Raw genomic sequence first — 15702 nt, 5'->3', positions numbered from 1 at the left:
CCTAATGAATGATCCTGACCACAACTCTAGTTAATGACAGCTGTGAAAACAGAACTGGCTCCACAAGACAATCACTACATAGTATTGAAAAACCAAATCCAATAATGTCATAATATGATAAATGTTATGGCCTAAAATCCTAAGAACAGCTTACATATTTTACATTTATAAAACTAAAATGAACAACACTAGATATTAAAGTCAAAATGGAAAGACCATAAATTATTTTTCAAAGTATTTAAGTTGAAAGGCAGATTCTAACATATTTTGAGTAACGGTATAGAGGTTTATATAGTAAGTAGTTAACATATTTACATTTATATTTAAATAACCTATACTTTAATTATTGAGAAATGTTACTAATGCCATGCACCTAAAAAGACACAAGTTGTTTCAAAACCCCAAAATCGTACAGAATGTCTTTTTATCAAAACTTTGGCAAAGGTGAGAAGCAAGAAGGAAGCCAGAGCAATTTTATTCAAATACCAATCATTTTAAGAATGAAAAATATTGGGCCAGGCACGGTGGCTCACGCCTGTAATCCCAGCACTTTGGGAGGCCGAGGAGGGTGGATCACGAGGTCAAGAGATCAAGACCATCCTGGTCAACATGGTGAAACCCCGTCTCTACTAAAAATACAAAAATTATCTGGGCATGGTGGCACATGCCTGTAGTCCCAGCTACTCAGGAGGCTGAGGCAGGAGAATTGCTTGAACCCAGGAGGCGGAGGTTGCAGTGAGCCGAGATCGTGCCACCATTGCACTCCAGCCTGGGTAACAAGAGCGAAACTCCGTCTCAAAAAAAGAAAAAACAAAAAAGAATGAAAAATATTTTTACACACTCTACGGACACACAATCTTAGTAAATTCATTCTTAAAATTTAATCAAAAAGTAAATATGTGAGAGATTAAATAAATCAATTAAATCTATTTAACAAAACCAGTTTCTTAGTTGTTTTTATTTATCATCCTTGGAGAACTTGATGCTTTGATTAGGTTCGGAGTATGAAAGATAATGAACTACATGTGGTATAAAATTGGAGATGAAAAATTTTGGAAAGCTTTCTCTGCCAGCTCTTATTCCAAAAGGAGTGAAAAGTCAATCCAAAGGAAGAGGGCCAAAAAGCAATTTTAGCATAAAAAGCTCCACCTCTGAGGCCTGTGTGGTCAAGCAGCAAGACTGGCACACTGAACATGTGACACAATGAATCCTTCACTTTCAGAAAATTCTAGTATAGAGCCTTTAGAAGTTGGTACTTGGGGTGGATGTTGATATTGTCCATGGTAATGTCTCATGGTAAATGATGGCAGGATAAAAGTGAATCAACTTACAGTATTATCATTTGACTTCAAGATAAAAAAATTCCACATTTATTTTTATATTATAACAAACAAATAATGAAACTGAATGAAAAGGTTTATATGAATCTTGGACTTCAAAGATAATTTGAGCTTATTGTGGTGTTCACTCCTTTAGGCTATACTACTGGACGCTTGGGCTTGGGGACTTGTCAAACATATTAAATTTTAAAGGGTATTTGATGGACAAAGTTGAAGACCAAGTTCAAAGATCATTAACTTACAGCCTGGTATTTTTTTGATTTCCCTCTCCTTGTCGTGTCTCTGAATACACAACATAATGGAAGTCCTGTGGTATGTAAGGGAGCTATGCCAGCATTAATTGTTTTTGCATGGCTGCTACTGAGGAGAAAATATATTTTCTTAAAAATCAAGGCACAAAATGATTAAACAAACCTTTCTCCAGACTGAATCAAATTTATGTTTTTGATGCAGCGTCACAGATAAAAGGAATATGACAAATATTTTATATAATATAACTTGTATGACAGGGACTCAAAAATTGAACTATATTGCAATCAATATAGTCTAAAGACTCTTCCACAGTCTTAATATTGTATATGTTTAACACAACACCTGAAGTTGTGGCATCCCACTTTGATTGCACAATGTAATTACCTAGGTAGCTTTAAACAACACTGATAACTAGGTCCTATCCCCAATTATTTTGATTTAATTCATCTGATTTGTGACATCAGCAATGAGATCTTTGAAAGTTGGCTATCATGATGCAAAGGTTCTGCCAAAGTTGAGCACTTGGTATGGTGGAAAAGGTATAGGCTCTGAATTAGCGATTAACCACTATGATTTACTACTATGAGAATTTTAGCCAAATAAAAAACAAACTTAGAGAAATTATCTGTAAAATAAAGATGATAATCTATACTTAAATGCATTGCTCTAGATCTAACAGTTATTCAAGAGGTAGAATGACATGTTAATAGACACACTATGGGGATGCAAACAGCGAATGCCAGACTATGCGACATTCTACAAAAAAAAGTCTGATTTCTTAAAAACTGAAACAAAAAAGAAAAGCAAAGCAATGGAGGAGGAAACTACATTTAGAGAGACTTAAGAGATTTGTTAACTAACTGCAACATTTGGGAACTTAGTTGGATCATGACTCAACACACAAATTGTAAAAATACAAACTGTATATATTAGATGTATTTTAAATATTTTATGACATTTGAATAACAATGAACAATTGGAGAAAAGGAGAGACATAGAAGAAAGAAGTTGATAAAGGTGAATGACTGGTATATGTGAATTTAGTTTAATATTAATCTTTTATTTTTGTATATTTATTAAACAAAAGTGTTATCATCAGGAAATAGCAGATGTCAATAGGCACTCTGCCTAATCTTCACCTCAGGACTTGCCTGACAATTTGTCAAAATGCCATTAGAGCACTTCTATTTTTCAGTGAAAAGGCATAAAAACAATCTGTATCAAAAAAACAGAAAGTAATTTTTTCACAGAACTGCAAAACTACACATCAAACAGTATCCTCACTACACAGGATATACTTACTGACTTCCTGTGTTGAATACTGGCAGAAATCAGGGAGACTCTGTAATAAGTAGTTCCTTCTCAGTTATAAGGTAAAGTTATCAGATCCCCAAAAGCACAACTCATAATGCACATTTCTTTTATTTGAGTAATTATACCAAAAACATAAGTTTGGTTCACGGTGGAGAAAGGTTTCTTTAATCATTTTGTGTCTTAATTTTTAAAACACATGCTTTCTCATCAATAACAGCCATGCTGATGAAATTAATTCAGGCATAGCTCCTTTACCCCAAAGTACTCTTTATCATGTGGTATATGAAGTGATACTACAAAAAGAGGAAATGCAGTCCTCTACACATCTTGAGTAATGAGAATGGTATTTCTCAGATCCTTTCTCCCCAGGGACTGTCAGGCAGTGGGGGGCTGGGGAGGGATAGCAGGTGGTGGGGGAATAGGGGAGGGATAGCATTAGGAGAAACATCTAATGTAGATGATGGGGTGATGGATACAGCAAACCACCATAACATGTGTATACCTATGTAACAAACCTGCATGCTCTGCACATATACCTCAGAACTTAAAGTATAATAATAATAATAAATTTAAAAAAAACACAGCTCAAGGATTTTTTTTTAAAAAATATGTAATTACCCAAGGAACCACCACCATGGGTAAAATATAGGACATCTCTAGAACTCAGTAAGTTCCCTCCTGTCCCGAGCCACCCTGTCACACTCCAGTATCCAGTAGTGTGATGGATTTCTGACTAGTTTTGCCCCTTTGAAATTCGTGTAAATGAAATTACACAGAATATGCTCATTTGTGTCAGGCTTCTTTTATTCAACATATTTGTAAGATTCATCCATGTTGCTGCCTGTACCAGTAGATCTTTATTATTGTTATTTGGAATTCTGTAAGTATTCAAAAATTTATTCATCCATTCGCCTGCTAATGAGCCTTTCCAATTTTTGGGCCATTATGAATAAAGCTGGTATAAAGACTGACACTGTTGGTTTAAGTATTAAAATAATCCAAAATATATGCTCAATATGTTTCTTCTCTCCCTCCCTTATATTGGAGACACAGCAGAAACTGATGCTGTATATACTACACAGAATGAAATTAGACACATTCAAAATCAAGTCTGCATTTTAAACAAAAGACATGCCATGTATACCTTCAATTATTATACATGTTAAGTGAATGCACAATACATTCATACCACATTAACAACAACAAACATTAACACCAAATGAATAACAAAATTTGATTACATTTATTATCACATTTTAGCATCTGCTCTGTATTTTCTAATGCATCAAGAAGAGATTAATTTAGGTAACAACAACATATATTGTCACCCTAACAACCCTACAAGATAAAGCATGTAAAATGTAATACATAATTTAAAAATATATCTAAGAGGAGTTACAAAAAGTTTGCATTACTTTGGACCATTTAAACAAGTTCGGTAAATTTGAGCACATAAAGTTTCTACTACTTTGTAAAATTAGCACCTGCTTATTTCCTTAAAATCGTTATTGAAAAATTTAAGTCAGATAATGTTTAGGTCTAAAATCTAGAAAGGAGTAGTAATTTGTGTAGATTTTATGCAAATACTACGCACAGATATGTTAAATGACTGCTGTACTTCCTTCATGAAGGAGATATTTCCTTCTTTGCCATAATGTTAATCTTTCCTAAACTAAATATTCTATAATACTCTCAATAAAAGTTCATTTTATTGTTGATATGTTTTCTAGTATTTTAAAGCAAAAGCAGAATGGCAAATACAGTATTAAAGTTACTATTCAGATTCCTTCAATAACCACATATACATATGGATAAACCTTTAAAAAAATTCTCTTTTATGTAAACATCATTTAAACTTTATACTACCATAAAGCTAATAATTCATATAAACTCAAAAGATTACTGAAATCTTGATATAGTTCTCCTTACCTCCCATTCTCTGGCTGCTGCTTGATTACTAGAATCCTCAACTGTTTCAGACTCCTCAATCTTTTTTACTACTATAAATCCAGGTTCTCTTGTATATTCACCAGTATCTTCTGCATATATTTCTGGACTCCACTGAATGAAGAAGGCATACAAGTGATCTGTCCTGTTAGGAGAAGTGGCTATTAATACATCTAGTATTTTGTGCTGCTAGAATTACAAAATTATATTTGTAAAATATCTTAATAAATCTTGAAGACTTAAAATGTACACAAAATGTACTGTTTTATATTAATATAAAATGATATACTATCAGGAAGCTATTAACTTAAAAATTTTATTTGGCTATATTCTGTTCTTTAGAAAACTCTATTAAAATTTTCCTTTGCATGTTTTTGACTAGTTCAGATGCCATATATAATAATGCTTTACTTCTTTAAAGACACTAGTGATGGAAAAGGAAATAAGATACACAACTTTGACCTCATTTGCAATAATCGAATGATCTAAAATACAAGTAAACAATTTATTAATGGCTTATATTGAAACATTATACAGAATTTTCCAAGTTAATAGAAATGTAATGTCCTTAACTTTTTTTTTTTTTTTTTTTGAGACGGAGTTTCGCTCTTGTTACCCAGGCTGGAGTGCAATGGCGCGATCTCGGCTCACCGCAACCTCCTCCTCCTGGGTTCAGGCAATTCTCCTGCCTCAGCCTCCTGAGTAGCTGGGATTACAGGCACGCGCCACCATGCCCAGCTAATTTTTTGTATTAGTAGAGACGGGGTTTCACCATGTTGACCAGGATGGTCTCGATCTCTTGACCTCGTGATCCATCCGCCTCGGCCTCCCAAAGTGCTGGGATTACAGGCTTGAGCCACCGTGCCCGGCCCATGTCCTTAACTTTTAAATGATACTAGGAATATACAATGCTGAAGGATAGATGATCTAATCTTAGAAATCTTGTGTTCTCCTTTTCAATGTTTTGTTTACTACTGTAAAGCCAGTTGTTGCATTCCCTGTTAAACATATTTGGGAGTCTCACACACATATTTCAAATATCTAGATTTTATTGGTTTTAGTTAACATGTTTTTGAAAATTGATTACATAACTCTCAGCTAACATACCAGTTAATAACCACAGTTCTGGAAATTATATTTTCAATATAATTTTTTAAATTGCCATTCTTATGTGGCAGCTAACATATTTAAAAGATGCTACATTTTATCTTTCAATGTAACATCTTACATTTTTATCTTTCTTACTATCTAAATAGCAATTTTCCTAAGTTTTATGTCTACAATAAAGATCAGAATCCTAATACTAGTTTGTAATGAATATTAGCAAAGATACAAGAATGAATATTAAAATAGGAAAGTACATATAAACATTAAAATAAAATGAAGAATAATGAGAAAAACTAAATTTTTATGTCCATTTTAACTAAATATAGTTATGTTTTTCATTGCAGTGATTTCAACATCACTGGAAAGTTTGAAGATCTGGTTCTGTACTTTCCAGGTATTCATCAATTATGCAAACCATATTTTAAGATTAAGCCAATGTTGTAGAAGACACACATTGTACTTATTGTATATTTGGTGGTGTGGGAAGAGGGAGAGGAGCATTATCATTTTATGCCTAAAAGCAGTAGTCTTCCAAAGCAACATATAAAGACTTTCTAAGAGGTACACAAACACGTAAGATGGTGCTAAGGGAATCAATTTGCGTATCTCCAATTTCCATATGTTACTCTTTACTCATAATAATCTGCCTAAAAACAGTATGGTCAAGATGTTTTACAGATTCTCTATTATCTGCTTTCATTAAAGCACTTTTTCTAATTTATAAAAGAAGGGCATATCTTCACCTATTCAGAATTTACAATGGTACACGTACTACAGTATAGAAACTTCCAGGCTGCCCAAGATTGGTGTTGAGACAGGAAATGATTATAAAAACTGAGTAATAAGTCCTTCTGTATGTCAGGTGGTCTCTCATTAATTGACTTTCACAGAACTAAAGGTGTTTTCAATGGAGTTGTTCACTGATGATCACTAAAAATATTCTGACAAAAATGACTAATTTTTGAAATTATATAGAAACAAGTTTAAAGGATTGATGACATTATTAAAATAAAATTCTCTTCAGTCTTACTGACTTTTCTATGAACAAAGCTTCTCAGTACTTACTAAGAAAAATAAAAGCGAGAGGCAGAACTGATGCTCAGTCCTATCTCATCCTTTTAATGAAACATATTCATCTATCAATGGATATAGAAAAGGTCCATCTATATCCTTAGACAAGCATTTCCTATGATATTTTACTTTTTATGTGTAATACCTTTGTTCAGCAATATCTTTTCAAGTACGTTAGCATAGCATTATCTTAAAAAGCAGAGATAGTATCTTACTGAGAAGGAAAGGGTAACCAGGTTTAATGTCCATTATAAAAGATTCAGGTTCCCTAAACTTACGGTTCCTCTTCTGTAAAATAACCCAAGACATGTGCAGCTGTCACTTGGCCTTCTTCACATCCTTTGTGGGAAAGGAGGTACAGAGAACTCACACAATTGCTGATGCTCTGATTACTGTATTTTTGTGCTTCCTCCCAGCATACATCAAATGGAGGCAAACTAAGTTGTTGGCTTGCAAGTAGCCTAAAACCTTAAACCCTTTACTATTTTTACAACAGTCACAGAAAATTTTTTAAAAAATGCAATTTCAGTATATACACACACAGATATGTAAATGTGGTAAATATATGTCATTTATTGCAAATAAATATAATAGAGGATAAAAATAAAGTATCTTATAATTGTATAAGGTGGTATTATGAAAATACAAGTTTAAGGAGAAAAAGTAATGATGCAATGTCTAACTGGTAAAGTAGTTTTTAAGTGGATAATGGTAGAGGAAATGTTATGATGTTTCATTTTTACTGGATATAAGTAACAGTTTTTACTAAAATGTAAAAATTTACAAGATAGTACAACAGACATCTTATATAACTGCTTAAAACTTATGATGAAAAATTTAATTGTGCAAAGAATATACACAATATTGTGAAGACCACTACATCCTTTTAGTAGCTAATTTGGTGTCATGTATATAGAAGGCATTTAATGAATATCTGAGGAAATTTTTAACATAAAGGAATTATATACCATTACCTGCCTTCAGGAAGGAGCTATATCAAATAATATTTTGATGAATCTTCTTGCTCCAAGGTATCTTAAGTTTCTTTACTACCCAAACTGGATATTTGTTCACATTTTTAAATAATAAACTACAAAAGGGAATGCAATTAAAAATGGGGTAAATTATAAAGTAGGAGTAAAATTCTTTCAAATAGACTTATTATCTACTTTTAATCATAAACTATGTTTCAACAGTTTGTCATTGGTATTTTGATAAACAAAATAATTTTAGTTCAAAGAATCTCAATAATGTTCTCAAGTTATTGTATGGGTTTCTTACCTTTCTTGTGGTACAGCAAACCAATATTCATGTTTCTTATCTCTCTGTGCATACTGCTGCATTGTAGCACTTGCTTGAGATACAAATGTTTTCCTCATTGGTTTTCCAACTCTGAGACACAAGAACTTATGTAATCGATGCCTCCTCTTTTCTTTTAAAAGTGCAGGACCTAGAATTGAGATGCAAACAGTGTTTATTCAATATTCACACACCAAGTTTAAGTAGTTTAGGTAATTTTACCTTCAAAATTCTGACAAATAATTACAGAATAAAACCTCACTTTACTGGTACTAAAGTAAATTTTCTTAAGTAACATATTTTTTTCCTTCAAAGGTAAAAGTCACAGATACAACATGACTAAACTTAATAAAAGAGCCAAGTTAATGAACAAAAATTATGTCTAAGAACATTAAGAAAAAAATGTAAAAGTTTAAGAACATTGTTATATTTTCAACAACCATACTAATACACACACATGTATTATATATATAATTTTCTACATATTCTCTATCAGTCTTTTAGAATGACATCTAAGTAACTGTAGAATTTTTAAAGGCATACTTAACATGGCTGTTACAGACAAAAATGTAATGAAGTTTCTAATGCTTTTACATGTATACAAAATTGTAATAAAACTTTAGTCAACAATATATTAGATACTGCCACCGGTTTGGACAGTTAATAAAGACTGAATTAGTTCTAACTCTTCTAACCAGAGATGCTGATAAACAGTATACTGAGGGTCTAAATGTATAGGTGAGTTCAGGAACCTAGACATTAATTAGCTTACTAAGGCAGCACACTGAGAAAGAAAGAGCACTTAGTTAAAGTAAGGCGATCTGGGTACTCATCATGGCTTTTTTTTCGGGCAATTATTACACAAGGTAGCTAGTTTATGGGAACCCCACTATTTTCATGTGGTTAAAATGATGAACTTTCACCATTCTTCTCACAATTGTACTAGACAATTTTATATTTATTACACAATTTTATTATAAAGTCATAAAGATCGGAAAGTTTGAATATTTCTCTATTACAGAATAACAAGTAACTTAAAATTACTTAAAACTACCCCCCCAAAAAAGAAACCAAATGGACAGTTTAGAGATGTCTGTTTAAAAACATCTACCAGGCCAGGCTCAGTGGCTTACACCTGTAATCTCAGTGCTTTTAGAGGCCAAGGCAGGTGGATCATGAGGTCAGGAGTTCAAGACCAGCCTGGCCAACACGTGAAACCCTGTCTCTACTAAAAATACAAAAAATTAGTCAGGTGTGGTGGCCAGCACCTGTAATCTCAGCTACTCAGGAGGCTGAGGCAGAAGAATAGCTTGAACCCGGGAGATGGAGGTTGTAGTGAGCTGAGACTATGCCACTGCATGCCAGCCTGGGCAACAGAGTGAGACTCTGTCTCAAAAAAAAAAAAATCTACCAATTTTTCTCCTTTTAATATTTGGTTATAACAGAACCTCTCCATCCCCATTAAACTCTCAACTCCCACAAGAAAATTAGTCCACCACATTATCAAGTTAAATAGATTATCTTTTTCAAAGGTTTCATAATATAAGGCAACTATAATGTGTAGTCAAAGATGCAGTCAAAGATCTTCAAAATATAAGGTACCTGTCAGATGCATCTTCTGTCTTTGATGTTTTGAAAAATGCTGGACAGAGTTCTTTAAAATGTCTTAAGAATAGAGATTATTAATAACAACTGGATGTCTTAATATGTGAATGATTAAATAAATTTTAGGGACATTAAAGCCATGTTTTCAAAGAAGTGTAATGACATACAAAAAGGCTCGTAACATTAAGAAGTGAAAAAAGTAGGATACAAGTATTACTTTGTTCTATAAGAAAGATAAATATATCAAATGTTAACAATGATCATTTCCGAGTGATGAATTCCAGGTGTTTTCTTTTTTTTGAGACAGAGTCTCATACTGTCACCAGGGCTGGAGTGCAATGGCACAATGTTGGCTCACTGCAACCTGTACCTCCTGGATTCATGTGATTATCCTGCCTCAGCCTCCTGACTAGCTGGGATTATAGATGCACACCACCACACCCAGCTAATTTTTTGTATTTTTGGTACAGACAGCATTTCACTATGTTGGCCAGATTGGTCTCCAACTTCTGACCTTGAGATCTGCCCCCCTCAGCCTCCCAAAGTGCTGGGATTACAGGTGTGAGCCACTGCACCTGGCCTCCAGGTGATTTTTATAAATTTTTCAGAATCTTCCTATGTTTGCCAAATGTTCTTTACTGAACATGCACTAGTTTTGAATTAAAAAATAAGTATTACAGAAGAAAAATATTCAATCTTTTATAGAACTTGCTTCAAGTATTTACATATATCTATATCTATATCTATCTACATATTTTGAGTCAGAGTCTCGCTCTGTCACCCAGGCTGGAGTGCAATGGCAGGATCTCGGCTCACTGCAACTTCCGCCTCCCAGGTTCAATTGATTCTCCTGTCTCAGCCTCCCAAGTAGCTGGGACTACAGACACACACCACCACACCCAGCTAATTTTTTGTATTTTTAGTAGACACGGGGTTCCACTATGCTATGCAGGATGGTCTTGATCTCCTGACCTCGTGATCCGCCCACCTTGGCCTCCCAAAGTGCTGGGATTACATGAGTGAGCCACTGTGCCTGGCCATGAATTATTTTAATACCTACTGAGCACAACCCTTAGGTTTTCAGGGTATCTCAATAGGATGATGAAAAGAAAATTTGGTATTTTAAAAAGAGCCAAATCTTGTGTACTGCTGTGGGGAAGGTAAAATGGTGCAGCCACTATGGAAAACAGTAAGGTGGTTCCTCAAGAAATTAAACATAAGAGTTACCACATGATTCAGAATTCCACTTCTGGGCATATACCAAAAATAATAATAATAATAAAATAAACAAATATATGTGTGTGTATATATATATATTCAAAGAAGGGATTCAGACATATTTGTACACTAATGTTCGATGAAGCATTATTTACAATAGCCAAAAGGTTGAAACAACCCAAATGTCTATCAACAAATGAAAAGACACAATGTATACATATTCAATAGAATATTATTCAGCCATAAAAAGACAGAAAATTCTGACACATGCTATAAAATAAACTTTGAAGACATTATGCCAAGTGAAATAAGCCAAACATCAATGGACAAATATTGTATGACTCCACTCACATGAAGTATTTAGAGTAGTTAAATTCAGAAACAGAAAGTAGAATATTGGTTGTCGAGAGCTATGAGGAAGGGAGAAAAGCAAGTTATTGATTTTTGAAGGTTTTTTTGTTTGAGACAGGATCTTACTCTGTTGCTCAGGCTGGAGTACAATGGCCTAATCATGGCTCACAGCAGCCTCAACCTCCTAGGCTCAATCAATTCTCCCATCTCAGTCTCCTAAGTAATTGGGCCTACAGGTGTGCACCACCATATCTGATTAATTTTTTGTAATTTTTTTTTGTAGAAACAGGGTTTTACCATGGTGTCCAAGCTGTTCTCTAACTCCTGGGTTCAAGCAATCTGCCTGCCTCAGCCTCCCAAAATTATAGGATTACAGGCATGAGCCACCATGCCTGGCCAACTTATTGTTTAATGAGTATAGAGTTTCAGTTCTGGAAGATGGAAAGAGCTCTGGAAATAAACAGTAGTGATTGTTTGCATAACAATGTGAATGTATTAATGCCACTGCATGGTAGATATAAAAATAGTTCAAATAATAGATTTATGTTATATGTTACCACAATTTAAAAAAGTTAAATGGTAAATTTTATTTTACGTATATTACAGCAAAACAAAAATCTTTGAATTTAAAAAATGAAAGAAAAGTTCATATGAAAATTGGATTATTCTGAGACCAACATTCTAATAGAATTAATATTAGAAATGTTAGCCAAGTTACTTGAGTTGTACCCCATTTAACTCATAATGTATTAACAGAAGTACAGTATATTAGAAATGAAAGACTATTAGTATAATTTTCAGAAGTAAACAGTAGCAGAAAACTGAAAGATAAAATAGTATTTTCATTTATCCTGAATGCAGGTTTTTAAAGGAAAATAATCAGATGATGATGAAACTTCTCGATATGTGGAAAAATTCTATAAATACATTTTTATGTTTAACTGCATTTTTAATAAAAGATGGGATTATGACTTTGGCAATTAAAATGTTGTATATAAAAAAAGACATTTTTTAATGGTAACATACCAAAAACTTTTTAAGAGAAAATGGAGTGATCAAAGGTATTATACAGCTTGTGTGCACTTTCAAGAAGTAAATTGCTTAACGACAGAATGTCACTACATTTTTTAACAAGGTGGGTAGCAATGATGCTCATTATGTGTATGATCCACTTGTAAGATAAGAAAAGACAGTAGACACTGGAGACTGTATATACTTGTCCCCAGAGGATCACCAGTCAAGCACCACTCGATTATCCTTCAGGCTGGCCTAAGGTACAGCAGCTTTTGAGTTAATGAGGAGAGAGAGACACCATACAATCAGATGAACTAACTTTATTTACTCCGTAACACTTACTTTCTATGTGTCCATCAGCAGATGTAATTTTGTGCTTAACTTCTTTTTGTGACACTTGTTGAATATTTTCCCTTTGCTGTTTAGTTTGTTGCATAGTATGGGTTTTCCAGAGTTTGCGTAGCTCTTCTACCTCTGTCTCTGAGTCCCCTTTTTGCTCCTTTCCTTGTTTTCCTTTGTTAATAGTTTGCTTTTGTTTAAATTCTGCTGTTTCCTCACAAGGCATATTTTCTTTTTTATTCTCTTCTTGGTGTAGAGAATTCTCATGAAGAAAAAATTCCTGGTCTGAATTACCTTTTATACTTGGGCTGTCTTCTTTAGGGCCTGATATTCCTTGAAAGTTATCTGCAACCTGATCTCCTTTCTTAATGGCCATTTCAAGATTATTTAAATCAGTTTTATGAGATAAAGTCCCAACTTCATTTGTAGAATGTTCAGTATCAGATCTTAAGTGACCAGGAGTACTAGTCAATTCTGATTTGACTGTCAGACTTTCTACTTCAGTCTGATTGACAGTTTGCACAGATTCTGATGACGCACCAGAAGATTTATCTTGTCGCAGTTCATCTGAAGAGACAAGCTCCTCTCGTATAGGGGAAAGTTCTGATTCTGTGAACACATCTTCAGAAAGAGACTCCTCAGTGCTCCTAGGAGCAGTGCTGGCACTATCATTACCTGCATCTCGGATTCTTGAGTCTATTTCCTCAGTATTACTTCCTGTCATTTTCTTCAAATGGCAGAAATCCCTTCCTGATAGCTGATCTATTTCTCTGCCATTAAACAAAATAAAAAATAATTAGACTTTTAAAATTGTCGTATTTTATTTTCCACACACTGAACACTGAATTAACATCACTAAAAATACTTTTTAACCAAAGGGTGTAGCAAGTATCTCCATTGAATATAAAAAATCTGATTTACACATATATGACCAAATAAGTTTATAGACCAAGTAATTCTATAAATCAATTAACTACGTCAAACTTTTACATCAATTGTTTAATATTTGGGAAATATCAAAGTAAGATTTCCTTGCAGGTAATCTACTTGAAGGGAACTTGATGACGTAAGTTCTGGGTAAAGCTAAAATTCTAAACTAAAATTTACTCATTGATGGAATATGGAAAATAAACAGATGAATTTTTAATTAAAACTTCAAATCTCCCAATAAAGTAAAAATAAGTTGATTTCCATATATACACACACATACACACATACAGTGCTTATTTACATTCAAATAAAGTTTAAAATATGTGGCTCAAATGTAAGGCTTAAAGCCAATCTGAATAGAACTCAAGCAAAAGTTTTAGAGAAAATCTTTAGGCTAACAACTATACTCTTTAACACCTTTAAACTTATTCAGTTAAAAAGTTTAGAAATTAGACAAATGAATGGTTCATAACTTGGTCTAGACTTTCATGTTTAATGGCATTTGTGTATGTAAACACTAAGGTTCAAAAGTTAAGTTCTAAAAAGAGGGAGTGTAAACCCCTATACCATGAATATAAGTTGGTAACTTAAAATGATGATTACATGAAATTTGTGATAAATAAAATTATATGAATTCTTAATGAAAAAAGTATTAATATTTATACACATGTAGTTTGAGAACCATGTAAAATATGCTGAATAGAAAAGACTGGAAAGTAAGACAACACAAAAATAATTGGCTATCTTTGAATGGTAAAGCTGGGTAACTGTTTTACTCTTGTTCTGGTTTTTGGTCTTTTCCAATTTTTCTGTAAAAGTGTGCATAATTTCTATAACTGGGATGGATAATTTTTAAAAAATATTAATTAGTTGAAGCCAATATCTCTGCTGCCTTTGTATCTGATTCACCTTAAGAAACACAGGAATCTAGTTTGTTATTAAATATGCAATAGTGTCATCTACTGGTGATGCACTCAAACTGCATCTACAGGGTGTTAGGGCAAAAGTTTTGAGAAATTTTATCTGTACACTTAAAAAATTAGAAGACCCTTAGGTAAGAGATAAATATAACAACCATGACAGGATATATATTTAGGTAAGTGCCATGCCCTTCAGACTTAATATGCTGAAGGGTTAAACATTTATGCCAATGATGCTGCTACTGTTGAATGTAATTCCAGACTAATACCTTGGAAATCAATCTCCCAAGGAGCATAAGACAGAAGAAAACCAATCAAATCTTATACCTCATTTTTGCCATACATGACATTACTCTGCAAAACCACTGGCTTTATTTATCTGATTTGGTGCCAAATATTGTTTTTAATCAATCCATAAGGCAGAATTTAAAGATATTTCTTTTAAAGAAATAATATTTCTTTTAGAATTTTTTTAAAAAATTCAAAGAAATAATTCTTTTTAAAGAAATATCTTTAAATGATTGTATCAAATCCAGGAGATACTTTCCAGATGACAGTGAATAATAAAACAGTGATTTGAAAGGGAAGAGCTCTACAGCATCCTTGTAGAATAGTTATGGATTATTCAGAATAAGAGAATCCCAAAGTACCACATTGCAAATGGAAAAGGCCAGGTGTCATGGCTCAGGCCTGTAATCCCAGCACCTTGGGAGGCCAAGGCGGGTGGATCACTTGAAGTCAGGACTTCGAGACCAGCCTCACCAACATGGTGAAACCCCATCTCTACTAAAATACAAAAATTAGCTGCACATTGTTCAGAGTAAGAGAATCCCAAAGTATCATATCACAAATGGAAAAGGACAACAAGGCCAGGTGCCCTGGCTCACACCTGTAATCCCAGTACTTTGGGAGGCCAAGGACAGCATATTAGTTGAGGTCAGGAGTTTGAGACCAGCCTGGCCAACATGGTGAAACCTGTCTCTATTAAAAATACA

The 15702-nt window shown here is 33.5% G+C and overlaps 1 protein-coding gene across 5 annotated transcripts in view; it reads right to left on the bottom strand.

Moving 5' to 3' along the window:
• Window positions 1-15702, bottom strand: part of OXR1 (oxidation resistance 1) — a 483050-nt gene that overhangs the window by 30591 nt on the left and 436757 nt on the right. For all 5 annotated transcript variants that reach the window (XM_012474910.2, XM_012474909.2, XM_012474913.2 and 2 more), the window contains 3 exons: window positions 12861-13627; window positions 8313-8481; window positions 4836-4998 (listed from right to left, as the gene is read on the bottom strand). In XM_012474910.2, coding sequence (XP_012330333.2) covers window positions 4836-4998; window positions 8313-8481; window positions 12861-13627 — 1099 coding nt within the window. The remainder of the gene's footprint in view (window positions 1-4835; window positions 4999-8312; window positions 8482-12860; window positions 13628-15702) is intronic.

The sequence above is a fragment of the Aotus nancymaae genome, unplaced genomic scaffold (assembly GCF_030222135.1).
Source record: "Aotus nancymaae isolate 86718 unplaced genomic scaffold, 86718_ANA_hifiasm-v0.15.2.pri h1tg000036l, whole genome shotgun sequence".
NCBI classification, from domain to species: Eukaryota; Metazoa; Chordata; class Mammalia; order Primates; family Aotidae; genus Aotus; species Aotus nancymaae.
Note: the sequence above shows the minus strand (reverse complement) of the source record. Positions and strands in the feature narration are given on the sequence as shown.